Source organism: Vulpes lagopus, chromosome 10, assembly GCF_018345385.1.
Source record: "Vulpes lagopus strain Blue_001 chromosome 10, ASM1834538v1, whole genome shotgun sequence".
Lineage (NCBI taxonomy): Eukaryota > Metazoa > Chordata > Mammalia > Carnivora > Canidae > Vulpes > Vulpes lagopus.
In genome coordinates this window covers 38761969-38778569 of record NC_054833.1, presented here as the reverse complement: position 1 = coordinate 38778569, position 16601 = coordinate 38761969, and the positions used below count along the sequence as shown (strand labels likewise).

The window sequence follows — 16601 nt, the reverse complement described above, 5'->3', positions numbered from 1 at the left end:
GCTCAGAGAAGCATGAGTTGGGATCCAGGAAGAAGGGCTCAGGTCCAAGAAGCTGCCCCACCTGTACTGGGTAGGGTTGTGCAAGCTGCCCCCGGGGACATGGGCGTTGAGAAGGTCGTGTCTATCTTTTTAGCATTTGTGTTCACACAGGTACTGGGCAACTAATTGATGGTGTGTGTGCTTAACCTCCCCAGAAAACCCGACAGAAGCCCCGAACTGCTCCCGCTACTTCCAGTTCCGCTGTGAGAATGGCCACTGCATCCCCAACAGATGGAAATGTGATGGGGAGAACGACTGCGGGGACTGGTCTGATGAGAAGGACTGCGGAGGTGAGGGTCCTGGGTCAGCCGTCAGCCCGTAGGCAGGACACAGCAGACACACTGCCGCCTTTTCTGCACAGAATAGAATCTTATCTCCTCAGTGCTGGGCTCGTTCGGCGATTTTGGGGGGTGTAACTGTCTGAGTGCCTCTCTATCTCCTCCCACTCCGAAGACCAGTGTGGTTGGTTTCTCCTGTTTCTAGGGTCACGCTTGCCATAATTTGCAGGCCACAGCAAGCGCTGTGCAGCCTGGCAAGTATAGGCATGGCCTGCGGACCAGCAGCGTCCACGTCTGCTTGGAGCTGGTTAGAAACACAGAGTCTCTAACCCCCACCCTAGGCCTCTCTTCTGAGTCAGAATCCACACTTTAACAAGATCTCTAGGCGATAGGGGTACCACGCTGCATCTGGGGAGCACTGGTGTGGAATGCATGCTCCTGACTTTCCTTTTTGGCATCCTCCTCTCTGAACTAGGTCTTGGGGGAGCTGCAATGGAGCTGTAACTGGAACGGTGTGTGGCCTCCGTGGGAGCTCCCCCATCCACCCTGTGCATTCTGAGTCCTGTGCCTTGCATCAGCCTGCAAAGGCATCAAGCCCCTGTTGAGCTCCTGCAAGAGCAAACTCCCTCAGCCCCAGTCCCATCAAATAGGTTGCAGCCTATTCTGATGCCCTAATTATGAATGATTTTTAGATGAGCGGCTGTTCAGAACTGTGCCTGACCCTGGCCGTCCCAGGGCTGGGGCAGCTAAAACGGGGACGTCTGCACTGAGTTTGGGGCACATTTTGCTCTGAGATGAAGCATCTTGTAACACTTTGGGTGTTCTTGCTTGCTTGTGTCTTGCACAGATTTACATATCCTTCCCTCCCCTACTCCCGGGCCCTCCACGTGTCTGCCCAATTACTACCGCTGCAGCAGTGGGGCGTGCGTGATGGACAGCTGGGTGTGCGACGGGTACCGGGATTGTGCCGACGGCTCGGATGAAGAAGCCTGCCCCTCGCCCGGTGAGTGCGGCACCTGCCTGCGGGAAGCGGACCTTTGGGGGGTACGCCCTGGATACTGGGTGCCCCCTGCCTTCTGGGCCCCCGTGCTCTGTTGGCCGGGCTGCTGTTCACCTCTAGTTTGGGGACACCCGTGGCTCTGGGAGCTGGAGTGTTTCACCTCCTCGAACCGCCTTGTGATCCTCCTGCACGGAAAGGCCAGCCGCCCTGCTTCCCGCCCTGGCTGCGGTGGGCCACCCTGCTTCCTCCTCGGGAGAATCAGTGGGGGCCACCTGGGGCGTGCTTGCGTGCCTATCAGACTCTCAACCTCCGCGCTGGCCTTTGGTGGCCGTCCTTCGAAAGGAGGGTGAGCACTGCCATCTAGTGGCCGAACGCAGAGGCACCCGGAGCGCGGCCCGTCGCCCTGTTGGCGGGAGGCGAGGTGGGCCCTGCGCCCGGGCTCCTGCGTGGCCCTCGCTGCGGCCCAGCACAGGTGAGGGTGCTGCGTCCTTTCCTGGGCCGGATTCTATTTCAAACTCGTTTAGCGTAAGAGAGTGGACAGTTGTCCTCTACGCTTTGCAGATCCTGTTCCTGGCAAACTTCTAGGTCAGCAGTCAGTTTCCTCCTTTAAAACGAATTGGTCCCCTTGCTTCGCTGCTTAGAAATCGTCAGTGGTGTCCCCTTGTCTGGAAGACAGATCCCCCCCCTGGAGTCCTGTTTCAAGGCCCTTCCATACCTGCCGTTCAGTGGTGCTTCGGCCAGGCTGGCTCCTCAGCCTCTCTAGGCAGGCCTGCTGCTTCCACGTTTTCCCTGTTAATACTCCTTCGGCTGCGTTTCTGCCTCATGAGACCTGTGTCCTCCCTGACCTTGCCTTCCCACTGGCCCCCTCTCCTTGAGACCCGCTGTCCGTCCCAGCAGACAGGAGCACAGATTTTGTAGCTAAGAGAGACCTTGATATATCACTGGTGATCATCAAAGGACGTTCCCATACTAGACCACCTGTAATGGGATCACATGGGGTGTTTGTAAAAAAATGCGGAATTAGGATTTCTGTGTGGAGCTCAGGAGCTCCCCACGTGATGGGCAGGGTCACCAAAGTTTGAGATTCCCGCTTGGAGCAAGTGCACCATTACTTTCTCCCGCAAGCCCACCCCTGTGGAGCTATCACTGGGTCCTGTCAGGGTCCTGATCTCTGTTCCAGTCTCATACCCACCTGTTGTCCTTTTGATTCTTCCCTATGATCCGCCATATGCTGCTTTCTGGTTGTTGCCTGCACGGGAATCTTTCTTTTCCAAACAATTATACAGACCTCATGTCTTGAGATCATGCTGCCTACTATGTTGAATCCCCCACTGTGTTTATCACAGTAATAGGCAAATAGTCACCATCCTGTAAATGCTTCTCAATTGAAAACAAATTGTGTAAAAAAATAAATTTTTCTTATCTCTGTTCTTGGCCCCCCAAGACCCCCCTATCTGTTGAGTGACTTGATTCTTCTTTCAAAATTTTTTTTTGCTTTATTGAAACTCTGTAAAAGGTATTAACAGGCTGTAGCAAACCCCGCCTCATCCAGGGAGCAGATCCTATTTTGATCTTTCATTCAACTCCTGTGATTTCTTTTGTAAGTACGTCATCAGTACAAATTTAATTTGAGTTGTCTCTCGCTCGTAGGTCTGGTTTCTGCACTGCAAGTCTCCTAACTGGTCTCTGGGCCTTGTGCTCTCCCCTGTACAGTTAGCCTTCCGACAGGCTGCATCCGGATGCATGATCATGTCTTCCCCAGTCTGGAACCTTCTGCAGCCCCCTGACCGTCCAAGCATTAGTGCCATGATGGGCCTCGGCCTGGCTTTCTGGCCTCATTTTTTTACCACTTTTCCCCAGGCACCCTGTTTTAGCAGAGTGGTTCTAGGGGGCGGAGGGGCCCCTTTGAAAATCCAGTTAAAACCATGGGATATACACAGGATCCCAAAGTTAGTAATTGGTTTTTGTAGTTTTATTTGTTGGCACAGGTTACCATATGCCATTTGGTAATGCTTTCCCCGTCCCGGTAGCCTCCGAGGGCTGCCTTCCACAGGGTCACCATATCACTCATTTCTCAGCCCCACAGTTTCTCTTGGGGGCGTCCCTTCTAATAGCCCGGGCCCTCATCTCTGTGCTGAGTTCTCTCTGCCTGCTGTGTGCCCCTCCCCTGGGTCTTCACTGCCTTCCTTGGGAGTCCCTTTGCCTTTCTCCTGGTGTAGATTCGTGGTTTCCTGGGTCTCGAGTCTTTTCTTGCTTTACTCCTTGTGTTGTTGGAGCACACCCTTTAGCAGTTCTATCAGGTGTTGAATATGGTGGCAGGGTGGCCAGGGACCCAGAGAGGACAGCCTTCAGTTTGTCTCCTGAGCTGCTGCTTGGGCTTGTGCTGTTTGCTCTCTATGCCTGGGCCCCAAGTGGCTCGCCGGATGCGGCTTCTCCATCCCAAGGACTTGTTTTATTTCTGTTCTGTTGGAGCTACTGCTTTCTATATCCCAGATTTCCTTCCCTCTCTCTCTTTCCCTTCCCTCCCTCCTTCTGTCTCTGTGTCTCTCTTATCTCTCTCTCTTTTTTTCAAGTTTAATCCCATTTTTTGGTAGAGCATATTTTCCAGAAGGTTCCCTGGGAAAGGGAACGTGGGAGGCACCAATGAGGTCTTGCTTATCTGAAAGTGTTTTTCTTCTGTCTCAGATGTGAGTGATCGTTGTTGGTGTGGGTTTGGAAATCTAGGTTGCCAGTAATGCTCCTTCATAATTTTGAAGGTATTGCTCCACTGTGATCAAGCAGGTCTTGGGAAATCCAAAGCATTTGATTCAGAACTTTTGCATGTCACATGTTTTTACTCGCTGGAAGCTTATAGAGCTATTCCCTTTGGCTCTGGTGTTTTGAAATTCCACAATGAAGTGCTTTGATGTGGGTCCCTCTCCATCATTGTGGTGGATGGACACACTGATAGGCTCTTTCATTCCAGAAACTTCCGTGTTTGAGTTTGAGGAATTTTTCTTGAAATATTCTTTTTTTAATATGTATTTTATACATTTGATTTGCCAACATATAGTGTAACACCATTGAAATATACTATGAATGATCTTTTCTGTTTTTTCTTTCTTCCTGGAACTCTTGTCATTCATACTTTAAATCTACTGATGTGGTCCTGTCCCTTTTCTATTTTTTAATTTATCTCTTTCTTCCTCCACCCCTCCGCTCCCCCGGCTCTGTTTTCTGGGAGATTCAGCTCCATCTTCTAGCTCTGCTTCTGAGTTTTCCATTACAATTACCATGGTTTTATTTTTAGGAGCTTTGGCATTTCTAGTACTATTCCTTTTTCATGACATCTTGTCCTTTTTTCATGCAGAAATCTATATTCTTTCATTCTGAGTGTAGTAAGGATATTTACATTTGAGAATTTCTTCTTACTAACTCACTATTTCCTCCAAATTTTATTTTTTGCAGGGAAGGGGTGTGTGCCCATTTCTGTCTTTCATGTCAAAGGTTTTCCCCAAATAATCCTGGCTTGCTTGTGTCTGAGGGTGGTGATAAAAACACAAGAGATTCTGCACACGGGTTGGCCTGCTGGCTCTGAGTTTCATGGTTGGGCTATTTGTTGGGGAACTCTTGATCTGGGTTGCTTGAGGATTTGCTCCAAGGCTGCTCAGTTTCCCCAGAGAAGATTTGTACGTCCTCCTGTCTAGAGAATAAAGATGTCCTTGCTTATGAGGATGGGGGCCAGGACCCCACATTCAGCAATCTGCGGGTTTACCCCCTCTCTTCTGTATGACAGTCTTGTTCTTCATTAGGCCTGTCTAACCAGCCTTTTTACCCTCCACATAATAATCCTCCAGGCTTTTGTGGGTGTGACATCCGGGGTGATTGCCTCATAGGGCCGGTAGGGCCAGGGGATGCAAGGGATCTTGCTGCTACTCAGACACTCTTCAGTTTGTTCCCTTCCTGTCTTTCTCCCTCTTCTCTGCCAGTTCAGAGATGCCACTTTCCAGCTTTTTGAAGATTCTGCGATGTCTATCTTGTGGGTTCTTTGCTTTGTGCTGTGACTACTTAGGATGGGGTACAGCCTCCTCTGGTCTCTTGAGTCACTTACCACTGTCTGCGTCCTGGCTTCCAAATTCAATGGCTGTGTCTGGTCGATCTGCCTTCCTTATCCAGAGCTCACACGTTGTGTCTCCATGTCCCTATTGAAATTCCGAAAGCACTGGAGGTCCCTGAACTTCCTAATGTGTTGAGTTGGTTGCTCTTGTTGGCCAGCTCCCTGGCTACCAAAAAGTGAATTTTCAAAATCTTTTCTTCCAGCAAATGTCACTACTGCCTCTGTTCCCACTCACCGTGGGCTCTGTGACCGATTTGAATTTGAATGCCGCCAACCAAAGAAATGTATCCCCAACTGGAAGCGCTGTGATGGCCACCAGGATTGCCAGGATGGCCAGGACGAGGCCAACTGCCGTGAGTAGTCTCAGAGGAATTCACCACTCGGGGAGGATTTCTAGAGAGCAGGAGACCCCATTACTTAGGCTTTGTTTCTCATAATAACCTTGTGATTTTGCTATTATCTCCATTTTAGAGATGGGAAAATCAGCTTCAGAGAAGAACACCTCATCAGTACCAGACTGGGATATCTATTTAGTAATTTTTTTCTCCCCCCAAAGCTTGTGACCTTTACATCATGCCACGTTCAAAGTTCTTATAGTGAAATACTCTGAAATAACAGGGGGAGTCCAGGGAGTAGGGTAAAATTCAGATGGACCTTTGGGACGTCAAAATCACAGGGCAGATTGACCCCACGTTTCCCAAAATCAGAATAGGAACATTTCAGCCAAACAAGTAACCGCACAGTAAGATGAGCTTTGAAAATAATTAACAGGGGCACCTGGGTGGCTCAGTGGTTGAGCGTCTGCCTTCAGCTCAGGGCGTGATCCGGAGGTCCTGGGATCCAGACCTACACTGGGCTCCCTGCCAGGAGCCTGCTTCTCCCTCTGCCTGTGTCTCTGCCTCTCTCTGTGTGTCTCTCATGAATAAATAAATAAAATCTTAAAAAAAAAAAAGAAAAAAGAATTAACAGAGGCAATAAAATAGGATCTTCCTCCTGAGTGAGATTAAATCATTAGTTGGTATTCTTTAAATAAGTTTCTTTAACCTGCTCCAAATTGGCCTCATTCATAAGGATGTTGCTAGGTTAGGGGTCTTAAAATCAAGATGTGCTCTATTTCCAGTCTTCTTCCATCCGTTAGTCTGAGAGCCCTGTCAGAAAAAGAAATGAGATTAGCATGACGGGATCGTTCTTAGAGAAGCTGGCCCCTAAAGGCCACCATGTTCTCTTCCAGCGCCTGTGAATCATCTGTTTAATTATCAGCTTAAGAATTTTCAGAGATTAATAGCAGCCGTATTCTCTATTTCTAAAACCTATGTTTTCCCACTTTAAAACAAACATCGAGACGTGTTTTGTAAAGAAACCTCAAACGTCCACCTGCTTTACTACTCACCTGTTGTTTGGATATATTTTATCATGTGGAATAATTCTGGCATGGGGATCTTAGTATTTTTCTAAAACAATGCCCTTCATGGAGTTTCTTCCTGACTATTCTATATGAAATGACCTCTGCCCATCATTGTGTTACTATTTCTTTCTTTAGGTTTTTTTGTAGTCTTTAATCACTATCTAAAATAACAGAGTTGTTTATTTATTTGCTGTTTCTCTCAATAGAAAGTAAGCCCTGTGAGGGTAGGTCCTTTGTTTTACACATCACCATATTCTTAGCATCTTGAACAGCACCTGATTCATGGTAGGCCCTCCATGTGAATATTCACTGGATGGGTGGATGGTTGGGTAGATGAGTGGATAGGTAGATGGATGGATGGGTGGATGGATAAATGGAGGGGTAGGTGGATGGGTGGATAAGGGATGACTAGTTGAATGGATGGATAAATGGGTGAGCGAATGGGTAGGTGGATAGATGGAAGGATGAATTCCATCTTAGGTTTCTTATATTAGTGGGTCTCAAACGTTTTCTAAATGCTCTAATGCAGTTTTATTTGTAACCAAGCCTCCTTTCCAACCTCCCCAAGACACACCAATTTCAGCTCCGCATTTAACAGGGCTCTATAATAAAATGATTTTCCAGAAGGTGGAGGATTATAGTTTGTAAAAAGCCTCGCATTTCCTTTCTTTCACTGACAATAGCAGAGAGCCCTTTTAAAAGTATATTTAATTGAAGTCTGTACCTCCACACGAGAGACATGCAAAGTTTAATTCTTCCTTCACATGAGCACTTGCCAGTTGAGAATAGCTGTAACATTCCGTCCCACCTGACCCCCTGAATCTTTTTGTCTCTAGGAACATATCTCTGGATCCATTATCCATTTCTTTTGACCATGCTGGTTCTCTCATGAGAACATTATCCAATTTTCTACCTGCATCTCAAAGTGTGGTTTTTAGAAGTGGGTGCCATGCTTCAGACAGAAAACAGGATTCTTTGTTCTGAGACTTCTAGGAGTTTGGAACCCTGGCCAATTCTAGTGCATCACTGTGAAGCTTATAAATTATTGCATCCACTCTAGGTCATTTGACCCCAAAGCTCTTCCTCTTCCTGAAGGTAGATTCCAGTTGTTAATGTCAAATAAGGAGGCATCACAGAGGCACTGTGGGGGTTATTACTCCTCATCCCAGAGGCATATTTTGAGTCAGAAGCTGACGAGTGGACACCACTTTTCCTAAACATGATCAACCATCACCACAACGTGCCCTCCCCTGTGTTGCAGCCACACACAGCACCTTGACCTGCATGAGCAGGGAGTTCAAATGTGAGGACGGCGAGGCCTGCATCGTGCTCTCCGAGCGTTGCGATGGCTTCCTGGACTGCTCTGACGAGAGTGACGAGAGGGACTGCAGCGGTGAGTGCCACCCCTCCTTGGGCCCTGGGCTCAGCCTGGACCCCACGTGCACTCTGCCGGGAACCTTGTGAGCCTCTCCTCGGTCTGAAGAGGAGATCCCTTTTTTGCCCAGTATTGGAGCACTTGGTGAATGAGGCTTGTCCTGCTCTGGTGTAGCTTGACCTCATTCATCCCTGTGAGGGAAGCACTGGTCTTGCATTTGTTTTCTGTGGACGCGTCCCACGTCGTGTGGGTGCACCATGCTCCCAGGGCCTCAGGCTTTGTGGTGGGATGAACGCAGTCCTTCTGTCTGGAAGGTATTTGGTCATTGTCCTGGTCCTTTTGGGCTGCCATGATAGAACCCCACAGACTGAATGGCTTATAAACAACAGAAACTTTGAGAAGTATTCTCAGTTCTGGAGGCTGGAAGCCCAAGATCAGAGCACCAGCAGATTCCACGTCTGGTGAGGGCCCGTTTCCTGGTTCATAGACGGCCGTCTTCCCTCTGTCCTCACGTGGTGGCAGGGGTGAGGGAGCTCTCTGAGGCCGCGTTTATGAGGACACTGATCTCATTCGTGAAGACTCCCAAAGGCCCCACCTCCTAATCCCATCACGTTGGGGATTGGGTTTCAGCATATGAATTTTGTGGGACACACACATTCGATCTGTAGCAGTGACATCCTGCTCTCACGTCATCTCTGGACCCGTAGAACTCCCTGTTGAGAAACAGGCTTATCTCAGTACAGACGAGGAGGTGAAATGCAAGGAAAATATTGTGATTGGAAATTTAGGAGACCCTGGGAGAAGTTATATAGGGAGGTTTTCAAATCTTTACTCTTTTTTTCTGATCTCTTAAGATGCTGACCATAGCCTGACAATCTAGATCATGGTAGGTCTCCCTAAAAATCAAGGGACCTCTGAGATCTTTTGAAACCCAAGGATTTGTGAGATACAACTTTCTTTCCCTTTCCCCCTTCATCTCTCTAGATGAACTAACTGTATACAAGGTACAGAATCTTCAGTGGACGGCCGACTTCTCTGGGGATGTCACTTTGACCTGGATACGGCCCAAGAAGATGCCCTCTGCTTCTTGTGTCTATAACGTCTACTACAGGTGGGTTCTGTCTTTGCCATGAGAGAAGAAAACAATGTTCTTATCACCACGGGGTGTTCTATAACTCTTGTGGTGTGTGCAGAGTGGCTCTTCATTAACTGAGGCTGGTGTCCCTGTGACCCCCCTGCCACTTTGATGCCATGGTATCTTTCTTCTTTTGACCAGGGTGGTTGGAGAGGGCATTTGGAAGACCGTGGAGACCCACAGCAATAAAACAAACATGATATTAAAAGTCTTGAAGCCAGACACCACGTATCAGGTTAAAGTCCAGGTCCAGTGTCTGAGCAAAGTGCACAACACCAACGACTTCGTGACTCTGAGAACCCCAGAAGGATGTAAGTATTCTAGTTTATTTTTATGGCATGTCCAGGACCTTCTTTGGGATTTGCAGAGTTTCCCAAGGATGGTCACGAGTGTGGGAACATAATGATATGTGCCTCACATACACAGAAGAGGTGTAGTGGAGTTTAATGGTCCTGCCTGAGTTGTTGAGCATGCATTTCCCTTATTACGTCATGGGGTGTTTTGCCTCTGTCCGAAGTTAATTTCAGATCGTGCCCAACGTTGCCACCTTCTGCTTCTCCAGTTCCCGTCTCTACCTTCCCTTCCACGTATTTCCCAGCACTTGGTATTTGTGTAGATCATCACTGTTAAAATATGAGGTGTGTCAGGAGTATTAAGGCTCGGTTTTCAAGAATTTCACCAAAAGTCATATTGCCCTAGAGAGTTCCTTGCTTCCTTGCCTTTCACGGTAGCTGACATCATTCCCAAGGTCTTGGGAACTTTCCATCTGCGAATGCCTGTGCTTACATTTGGGTTACGGTTGGAGGCACCCACATGAACTCGTGCAGATTTTAACATTCCTGCAGATGCTCACCCGTAAAATAGTTACAGATGCATGTATGGAGGCAGGTTGGTATCAGGTATATACTTCCTTGCTTTGTCAGCTAAGAAGGCCCAGACAGGTGACGCTTTAGTAGCGGTAAGCACATCTATCACTAAGATCTAGGCTTCCGTGCCATTCTTTAAAAAAAAAAAAAGGAGGGGGAACCCCAGGGCTCCTTGAAGAAGGGGGTGATTCCAGCATGAGGGCAGGATAGCTACTAGGGGCACCTAGAGAAAGCAGGGAGGTTCTAGGCAGGACAAAACTCACCAATACCTGTGCATTCTGATTTTGCTAAATTAACATTGGCTTAGTAGAGCCCTGGGGTGTCAGATGGTCCACAAAATACCGCAAGGGAAAATTGAAATAGAGAAGTGTGTCATTCATAGGTCCCAGAGGAAGTCACAGCATACCCCGTGTGACCCCTCGGGCACAGGTAAAGGCAGGATGCAGGCAGAGTGCAGGATCTGGGCACATGCTTTTTTTTAGGATTGATGGGCATAGTACATTGGGGTTCCTGTGCTAAGGCTGCATTGGTCAATTCAAGCCAAAAAAGAGGGGGGTTTGGATAAAGCTTTGTGGGGCTCACAGGGGAAGGTCCTGGGAGGCCGGGGAGACTTTATCGATAAACATGGGCAGATGGGAAGTCATATCAGGAGCTCACATTTGCTTGTGAGTCCGCAGGCTGCCGTCTGGAGCACACGCTTGCATAAGGGACCAGTGTCCGTTTAGGATCCCTGCGGGCTGCTTGGCTGGACAAAATGGAAGCTGAGGCAGCAACACCGTGGAGAAGCTTAGCTAAATCCTTGACACTATGGAGCTGTCTTTGAAATAGGCCACTCGTTGGTTTTCTCTCCACAGCTCTTAGCTGAGCACCTCACGTTGCTCAGGTGTTATGTTAGATACTGGAGGTGCAGAGATGAATGAGACGCCGTCCTGCCAGGGCTCAAGTCTCCGATTGTTGATGAATATTCATTATGTTAGTTTGCTGGGGCTTCCGTAACCAAGTACTGTAGACCGGGGGACTGATACAACAGAAATTTATTTTCTCACAGTTCTAGAAGCTAGGAGTCTGAGATCAAGGTGCCAGCAGGGACGTTTCTTCTGAGGCCTCCCTCCTGTTGATCCTGTGTGCAGGAGGGTGGTGGGCAGTGTTCAACCCATAACGTTCATCCTCTGTGCATTATCGATGTGGATACGTCCTCTGCCGTCAGAATCAAGTTTGACTAGAAAGTATTGTGAGTGGTTTTCGTGTGTGGCTTCCAACCCGGCCCTGAGCAATCACAAAAGAGAAGATCAGAAATATCTTGACAATGCCAGCACTAAAGTCACAGAGGAGCCCGCTTGGAAGGTGACCCCATTTGTTTGGGTATAGGTGTTCTGTGCTGTTAGAAAGTAAGTCTCATTCCTTTGTGGCCATGCCCACGATACTCGGGTTGGATGAGACATCGAGGCAGCGGGCATTGACCTTGGCAGTTAAGATCTGGGCACTGAAGGCCTAGTGCCGGCAGGTGATTACAGCCCGCAGCCACATCATGGTGAGCCATCCACTCACATCACACTTGACTACACCACGACCTGATGGGCACTCGGCACACCTCACATTCTGGAAGAGAGGACAGATTTGTCGATGGGAAGACCAAGCGTACAGCCTTTACTAGTGGACAGGTTCCAGTGCTAGCTCTAGCTTCTTCTTAGTCTTTGTTCCCATCTCAGGAAAGTTCCTCCCATTTACCAGTACACAGATGGGTTTTAACCCCAAGTTGACTCTTTCCTAGTGCCAGACGCCCCTCAGAATCTCCAGCTGTCACTCCACAGGGAAGAGGAAGGCGTGATTGTGGCCCACTGGATCCCTCCCACCCACACCCATGGCCTCATTCGAGAGTACATTGTAAGTAACTTCTAGGAGCGGGCCGCATGTGTCTGTGTGAACAGACTTCTGGGTCCTGCCGGAGCAGGAATGTGCTGTGTGTGACTAGGACTTGATTTGGAGAAGCCTGGTGAACAGCGATCCCACCCTCTAGAACATTTTGCATCTCGCCCCTGCCCTCCTGCCTCCTTATAAAGGTATCGGGATGTCTCGGACCATCGGTTGCCTTACTAATGATTTCTTCCTTTCACTGTAGGTGGAATACAGCAGGAGTGGTTCCAAGATGTGGGCCTCCCAGAGGGCTGTTAGCAACTTTACCGAAATAAAGAATTTGTTGGTCAACGCTCCGTATACGGTCAGAGTGAGTATTAGCACCCACTTCAGCCTGTTGGGCAGTCTTAGGGCACGAGAACTCCGTGCTCACCTTTATGAGATTCTTACCACTCATCTGCTAGATCCCCAGCCCCTTGCTCTGGGACGTCATCATCTTGTCAGTGCCTTAAACCAGTGCCATGGAGAACTTGAAATCAGACTTCCCTTGGGTAGCCGAGAATTGATGGTAATGCAGCTTTGCCTGCTTCTAACCCAGATTTTCTGCTATAGCGTGCCAGCTCCTACGCTTTTGCACCTACGACATTTCTGCTTCTCCTTAGCTGCAGGGTGATGCAGAGCTATGGTAAGTGGCGCTTACAAGCCACTGTCGTAGGGATCTGATGCCATATATCAATACCTTTAGCAGAAAAGAGGGAAATTTTGTGCAGAAAATGTTTGTTGGGACAGACTCTATGGCAGTGTGTCTCATATGTGTGTATGTTTACACGTATCTGTATGGACCCACTGGGGCACACGCACTACCTCCCCTCCCCGCATAGAAGAACCTCAAGGTCTGTCAGTCAACAGAAATGCCATCACGTCCGCACCATCGCGGCTCCCTCTGCCCAGATTCCTCTTGTCTCCTTGCCCGTGTTGTTGCAGTTGCTGGGACCTCTGAGGGTCCGGGATCTCCCTGCCTAGAATGCTTGCCCACCCTCATTGCCAGAGTCTCAGCCCCATAGCTCATTTGGAACCCTTGCCGTAAGGTGTATTGCCTTTACCTTATACCAATCCACGTTCTGATTTGCAAAGGTGGCTGCGGTGACGAGCCGTGGAGTGGGAAACTGGAGCGACTCTAAATCCATTACCACTGTTAAAGGAAAAGGTACGTGATTTCAGCATTTGCAGATTTAGAGAAGATAGAAGCTTTTGGGAAAGGACATTCTGTGGGACTGGCAAATGGAGCACAGAGAACTTCAGGCCACCTCCTTCCCCCCAACATGCACATGTTTCCAGGGGTTAGTGCTCTAGATAGAGTTTCTTTGGGGGCTGTTGAATGTACTCCTGCTCCTAGAGCCGAGCATTTCTTATGGTGCAAACGTACAGAGGGATTTCCAGAGACCAGCAAGCCCAGCTCTTGTGCTCACGCGCAAAATCCACATCCAAAGTTCTCCTTCCCTCTTGTGATGGATACAGGTGATTTTGTACGTGTCTGTTCATGGTGTTTGTGAGAGCTCCATGCTGGCCCTTGTTAATTCCCCAGTGACACTGACAAACGATGTGTAGGCAGTAGTTGCTAGCACTGGAGCCGATCTCAGTGTTAGCCGACGGCTTGCCAAGGGCCCGGCACTAGTGAGTGCTCACTGCTTTGTGTACATCAGCCCATCTCGTTGAACCCTTAGCACCCTCAGAACAACCATTAGAACACATAAAGAGCCAGAGACAAGTTAAGGTACTTACCACACAGTAAATGGCAGAGAGCGGGGATGGGAGCCCGATCCCCCCTGACTCCAAAGCCTGAGCATTTAACCACCGAACTGCCCTCCTTCCCCTGGGCCGAGACACATGCCCCCCTCTGCACTGTCCTGCTTGTGCGTGTGCCTGGCAAGGGGGGCGGGGGGACTGGTCTGGTTTCCTCCACTCTCACTGGTGTCGAGGAGAATGAAATAGTTGAGGGGTGAGTTAAAGCCATGAAAAGGAAGGAGTCTGGCACGCTTGGGGGGACAGCACTACTGCTTGCATTCCTGAACGGTTTCCTGGACTTGGCCTCGGCACTCGTCGCTTTTGTTTCTAGGTACATGTGTTACCTGGAATGGCATGTGGTTGGAGGTTTTTATTTTAACCTGAGCCTATGAGAAATAGGCGGTGGGTTATGGAGAGTCACGATCTGGTTGCCTTTAAAATTTGGGCTCCTTGAGATCAGGGCAGGAGGCAGTCAGCTTAGTGAGGCCAGCGAGTCTTCGTGACAGGGTGCCTGGGGCTCGTTAGAAAAAGTGTACTGAGTGCACACTCGCTTCGAGTTTTATTGTCTTGTCATTCCCCCTCTACAAAATCGATCAAAACATCCTGGTCGTACGTACTGAGAAGAAGTGATACTAGAAGGGCAGCAGTAAGACACGTACCTTGAATTCCCTGAACACAAATCACAGGTGCCGTGGAAAGTCTCTTGAACTTCTTTTGTATGATTTTGATGGCGAACCTCGCTCTTCCTGCGGGTTTTGGCTAGAGTGTGTACAGGAGGCCACGGGTGCTGGGTCAGACAGTGTGTGTCGTGTTCCGTCTGTGACCCTGTGATCCTGTGTCGTCATGACGTAACCCAGAGGACAAACACAGCAGTGGCATCAGCCACGTTCGTTAGTGCATGTGGTGAATTAATAACAGCAACGAGAGAAGGAACCATTAGTTGAGCACTTAAACGTACTCAGCTCCGTGCTCGTTGTTTTACATGACATGATCTCCTTTAATCCTGATCGATCCTGTAAGTATTCTTCTGCTCATTTTGTAGCTAAGGAAGCTGGGCTTTGGGAAGGATTGTGACCTCTCCCCAGTCACCACGGTTATGATTCAGGTTGGCATGACAGCAGCACCTGCACTGTTTTGCTCTGAGTTGGCGCCTGAAACTCCTAATGTCGTCTCTTCTTCCTCACACCCACTCTTATTATGTGGTTGATCATCCAGAGGGACTCCTCTAGATTTTGGTACATCTCTTTTGCCACCAAATCTCATCCACTCCTTTGAGTGTCTCTTGCCTGTATAAGATGCTTATGTGCCGTTCAATCAAGTGTACAAGTTGTCGTTTAAATACTGTCTTCCGGGGCGCCTGGGTGTCTCAGTCTGTTAAGCGTCTGCCTTCGACTCATGTTATGATCTCCAGGTCCTGGGATCGAACCCCATGTCTGGCTCCCTAGCAGGGATCCTGCTTCTCCCTCTCCCTCTCCTTCTATTGAGTGAGCACTTGCGCTCTCTCTCTCAAATAAGTAAGTAAAATCTTTAAAAATAAATAAATACTGTCTTCTGATAGCGGTTGTCCCATGGAGCCCTGACACAGCACGGTCCGCCACCTTGTGGGCAGACCTTCCAAGTGATGAGCACCCCGCTCTCGTTACTTGACCCAAGAGAGGTCTTTTTCTCTCTGCCGCTTTCATCTCGGCCCTGCCGCTGACTTACCAGTTCCTTAATCTGTCATAGGTGGGACTTTATTGGAAACGGAAAGAAAGGGAGCGCTGAGGTAACAGTATAAAGATAAGTAGCGTGTGCAGTTGCTTAGTGTCTAAATGGGAATTTGAACTCAAGTTTACTGGACTTCAGAACCCCATGCTTTCCATCTTACCACATGGGTGTTGACGATTTATGCCTTCTGATGTATTGTGCCCTCAACCTTCGAGGAGGGCCAGGGGCCATAGGACTTGGTGAGTGCCAGGAGAGGTGGCACGTTTCAGAACCAGGCCGCAGCCTGGCTGCCTGGGGGCATCGACATAATGGAACTTTTATGCTTGACCTAATTGCCAGGATAGCTGACGGAGCCAAGGTAGTCGTGTGTTCGCCAGGCAACTGCGGACCCCCCCCTCAGTGTCAGGACAACAGTGGTAAAAGCGACGAGTGGAAGCAGCCAGAGAAATGCCCTTTCTTCCCCCGCTCCAGGACCGCTGTGTCTGTTGACTTGAAAACTGTTAGGTCCTGCCTTCCTCACTTTTCATCATGTGGTTTCTCTTCACCTTTTCGCTTCTAGTGATCCCACCCCCAGACATCCACATCGACAGCTTTGGCGAGAATTCCCTAAGCTTTACCCTGACCATGGAGAGCGACGTCAAGGTAACGTTGGACTTCCAAACTGGCGGGTGGGTGGGCTCTCCTAGCTGGGGAATTGCTCGCTGCAGCCTGGAATGGTACGATTAAGAAAAACGGATGGCTTGGTCCAGTAAGACCAAAATCCCACGACGAGGTTGGTTCCTTCCCCCGTAAAGAACAACGTGAGTCTTCTCGTGTAATTACTCTGCCTCAGCCTGGTGCCTTTTTTTTTTCTTCTTTTCTTAAACCGTATAATTAAATGGTTCACAGCTACAGTGCAAATAAAGAGTTGGTGTTAACAGAATATGTATGCCCTGTAATTTTCAGCTTTATTGGATTTCCTGGTGCTAAGCACTAATGCAGAGGTTCCCACAGTGAAAGAGTCAGATACCTGAGAAACATGCCCACTTACAGCCACTCCGCGTCTTCCCCTTCACGCGCCA

At 48.9% G+C, this 16601-nt stretch overlaps 1 protein-coding gene across 2 annotated transcripts in view; it reads left to right on the top strand.

The window, feature by feature from the left end:
- Positions 1 to 16601, top strand: part of SORL1 (sortilin related receptor 1) — a 154401-nt gene that overhangs the window by 118381 nt on the left and 19419 nt on the right. For both annotated transcript variants that reach the window (XM_041770729.1, XM_041770730.1), the window contains 10 exons: positions 195 to 329; positions 1165 to 1320; positions 5617 to 5766; positions 8080 to 8211; positions 9178 to 9304; positions 9470 to 9639; positions 11966 to 12078; positions 12314 to 12418; positions 13183 to 13255; positions 16100 to 16182. In XM_041770729.1, the coding sequence (XP_041626663.1) occupies positions 195 to 329; positions 1165 to 1320; positions 5617 to 5766; positions 8080 to 8211; positions 9178 to 9304; positions 9470 to 9639; positions 11966 to 12078; positions 12314 to 12418; positions 13183 to 13255; positions 16100 to 16182 (1244 nt within the window). The remainder of the gene's footprint in view (positions 1 to 194; positions 330 to 1164; positions 1321 to 5616; positions 5767 to 8079; positions 8212 to 9177; positions 9305 to 9469; positions 9640 to 11965; positions 12079 to 12313; positions 12419 to 13182; positions 13256 to 16099; positions 16183 to 16601) is intronic.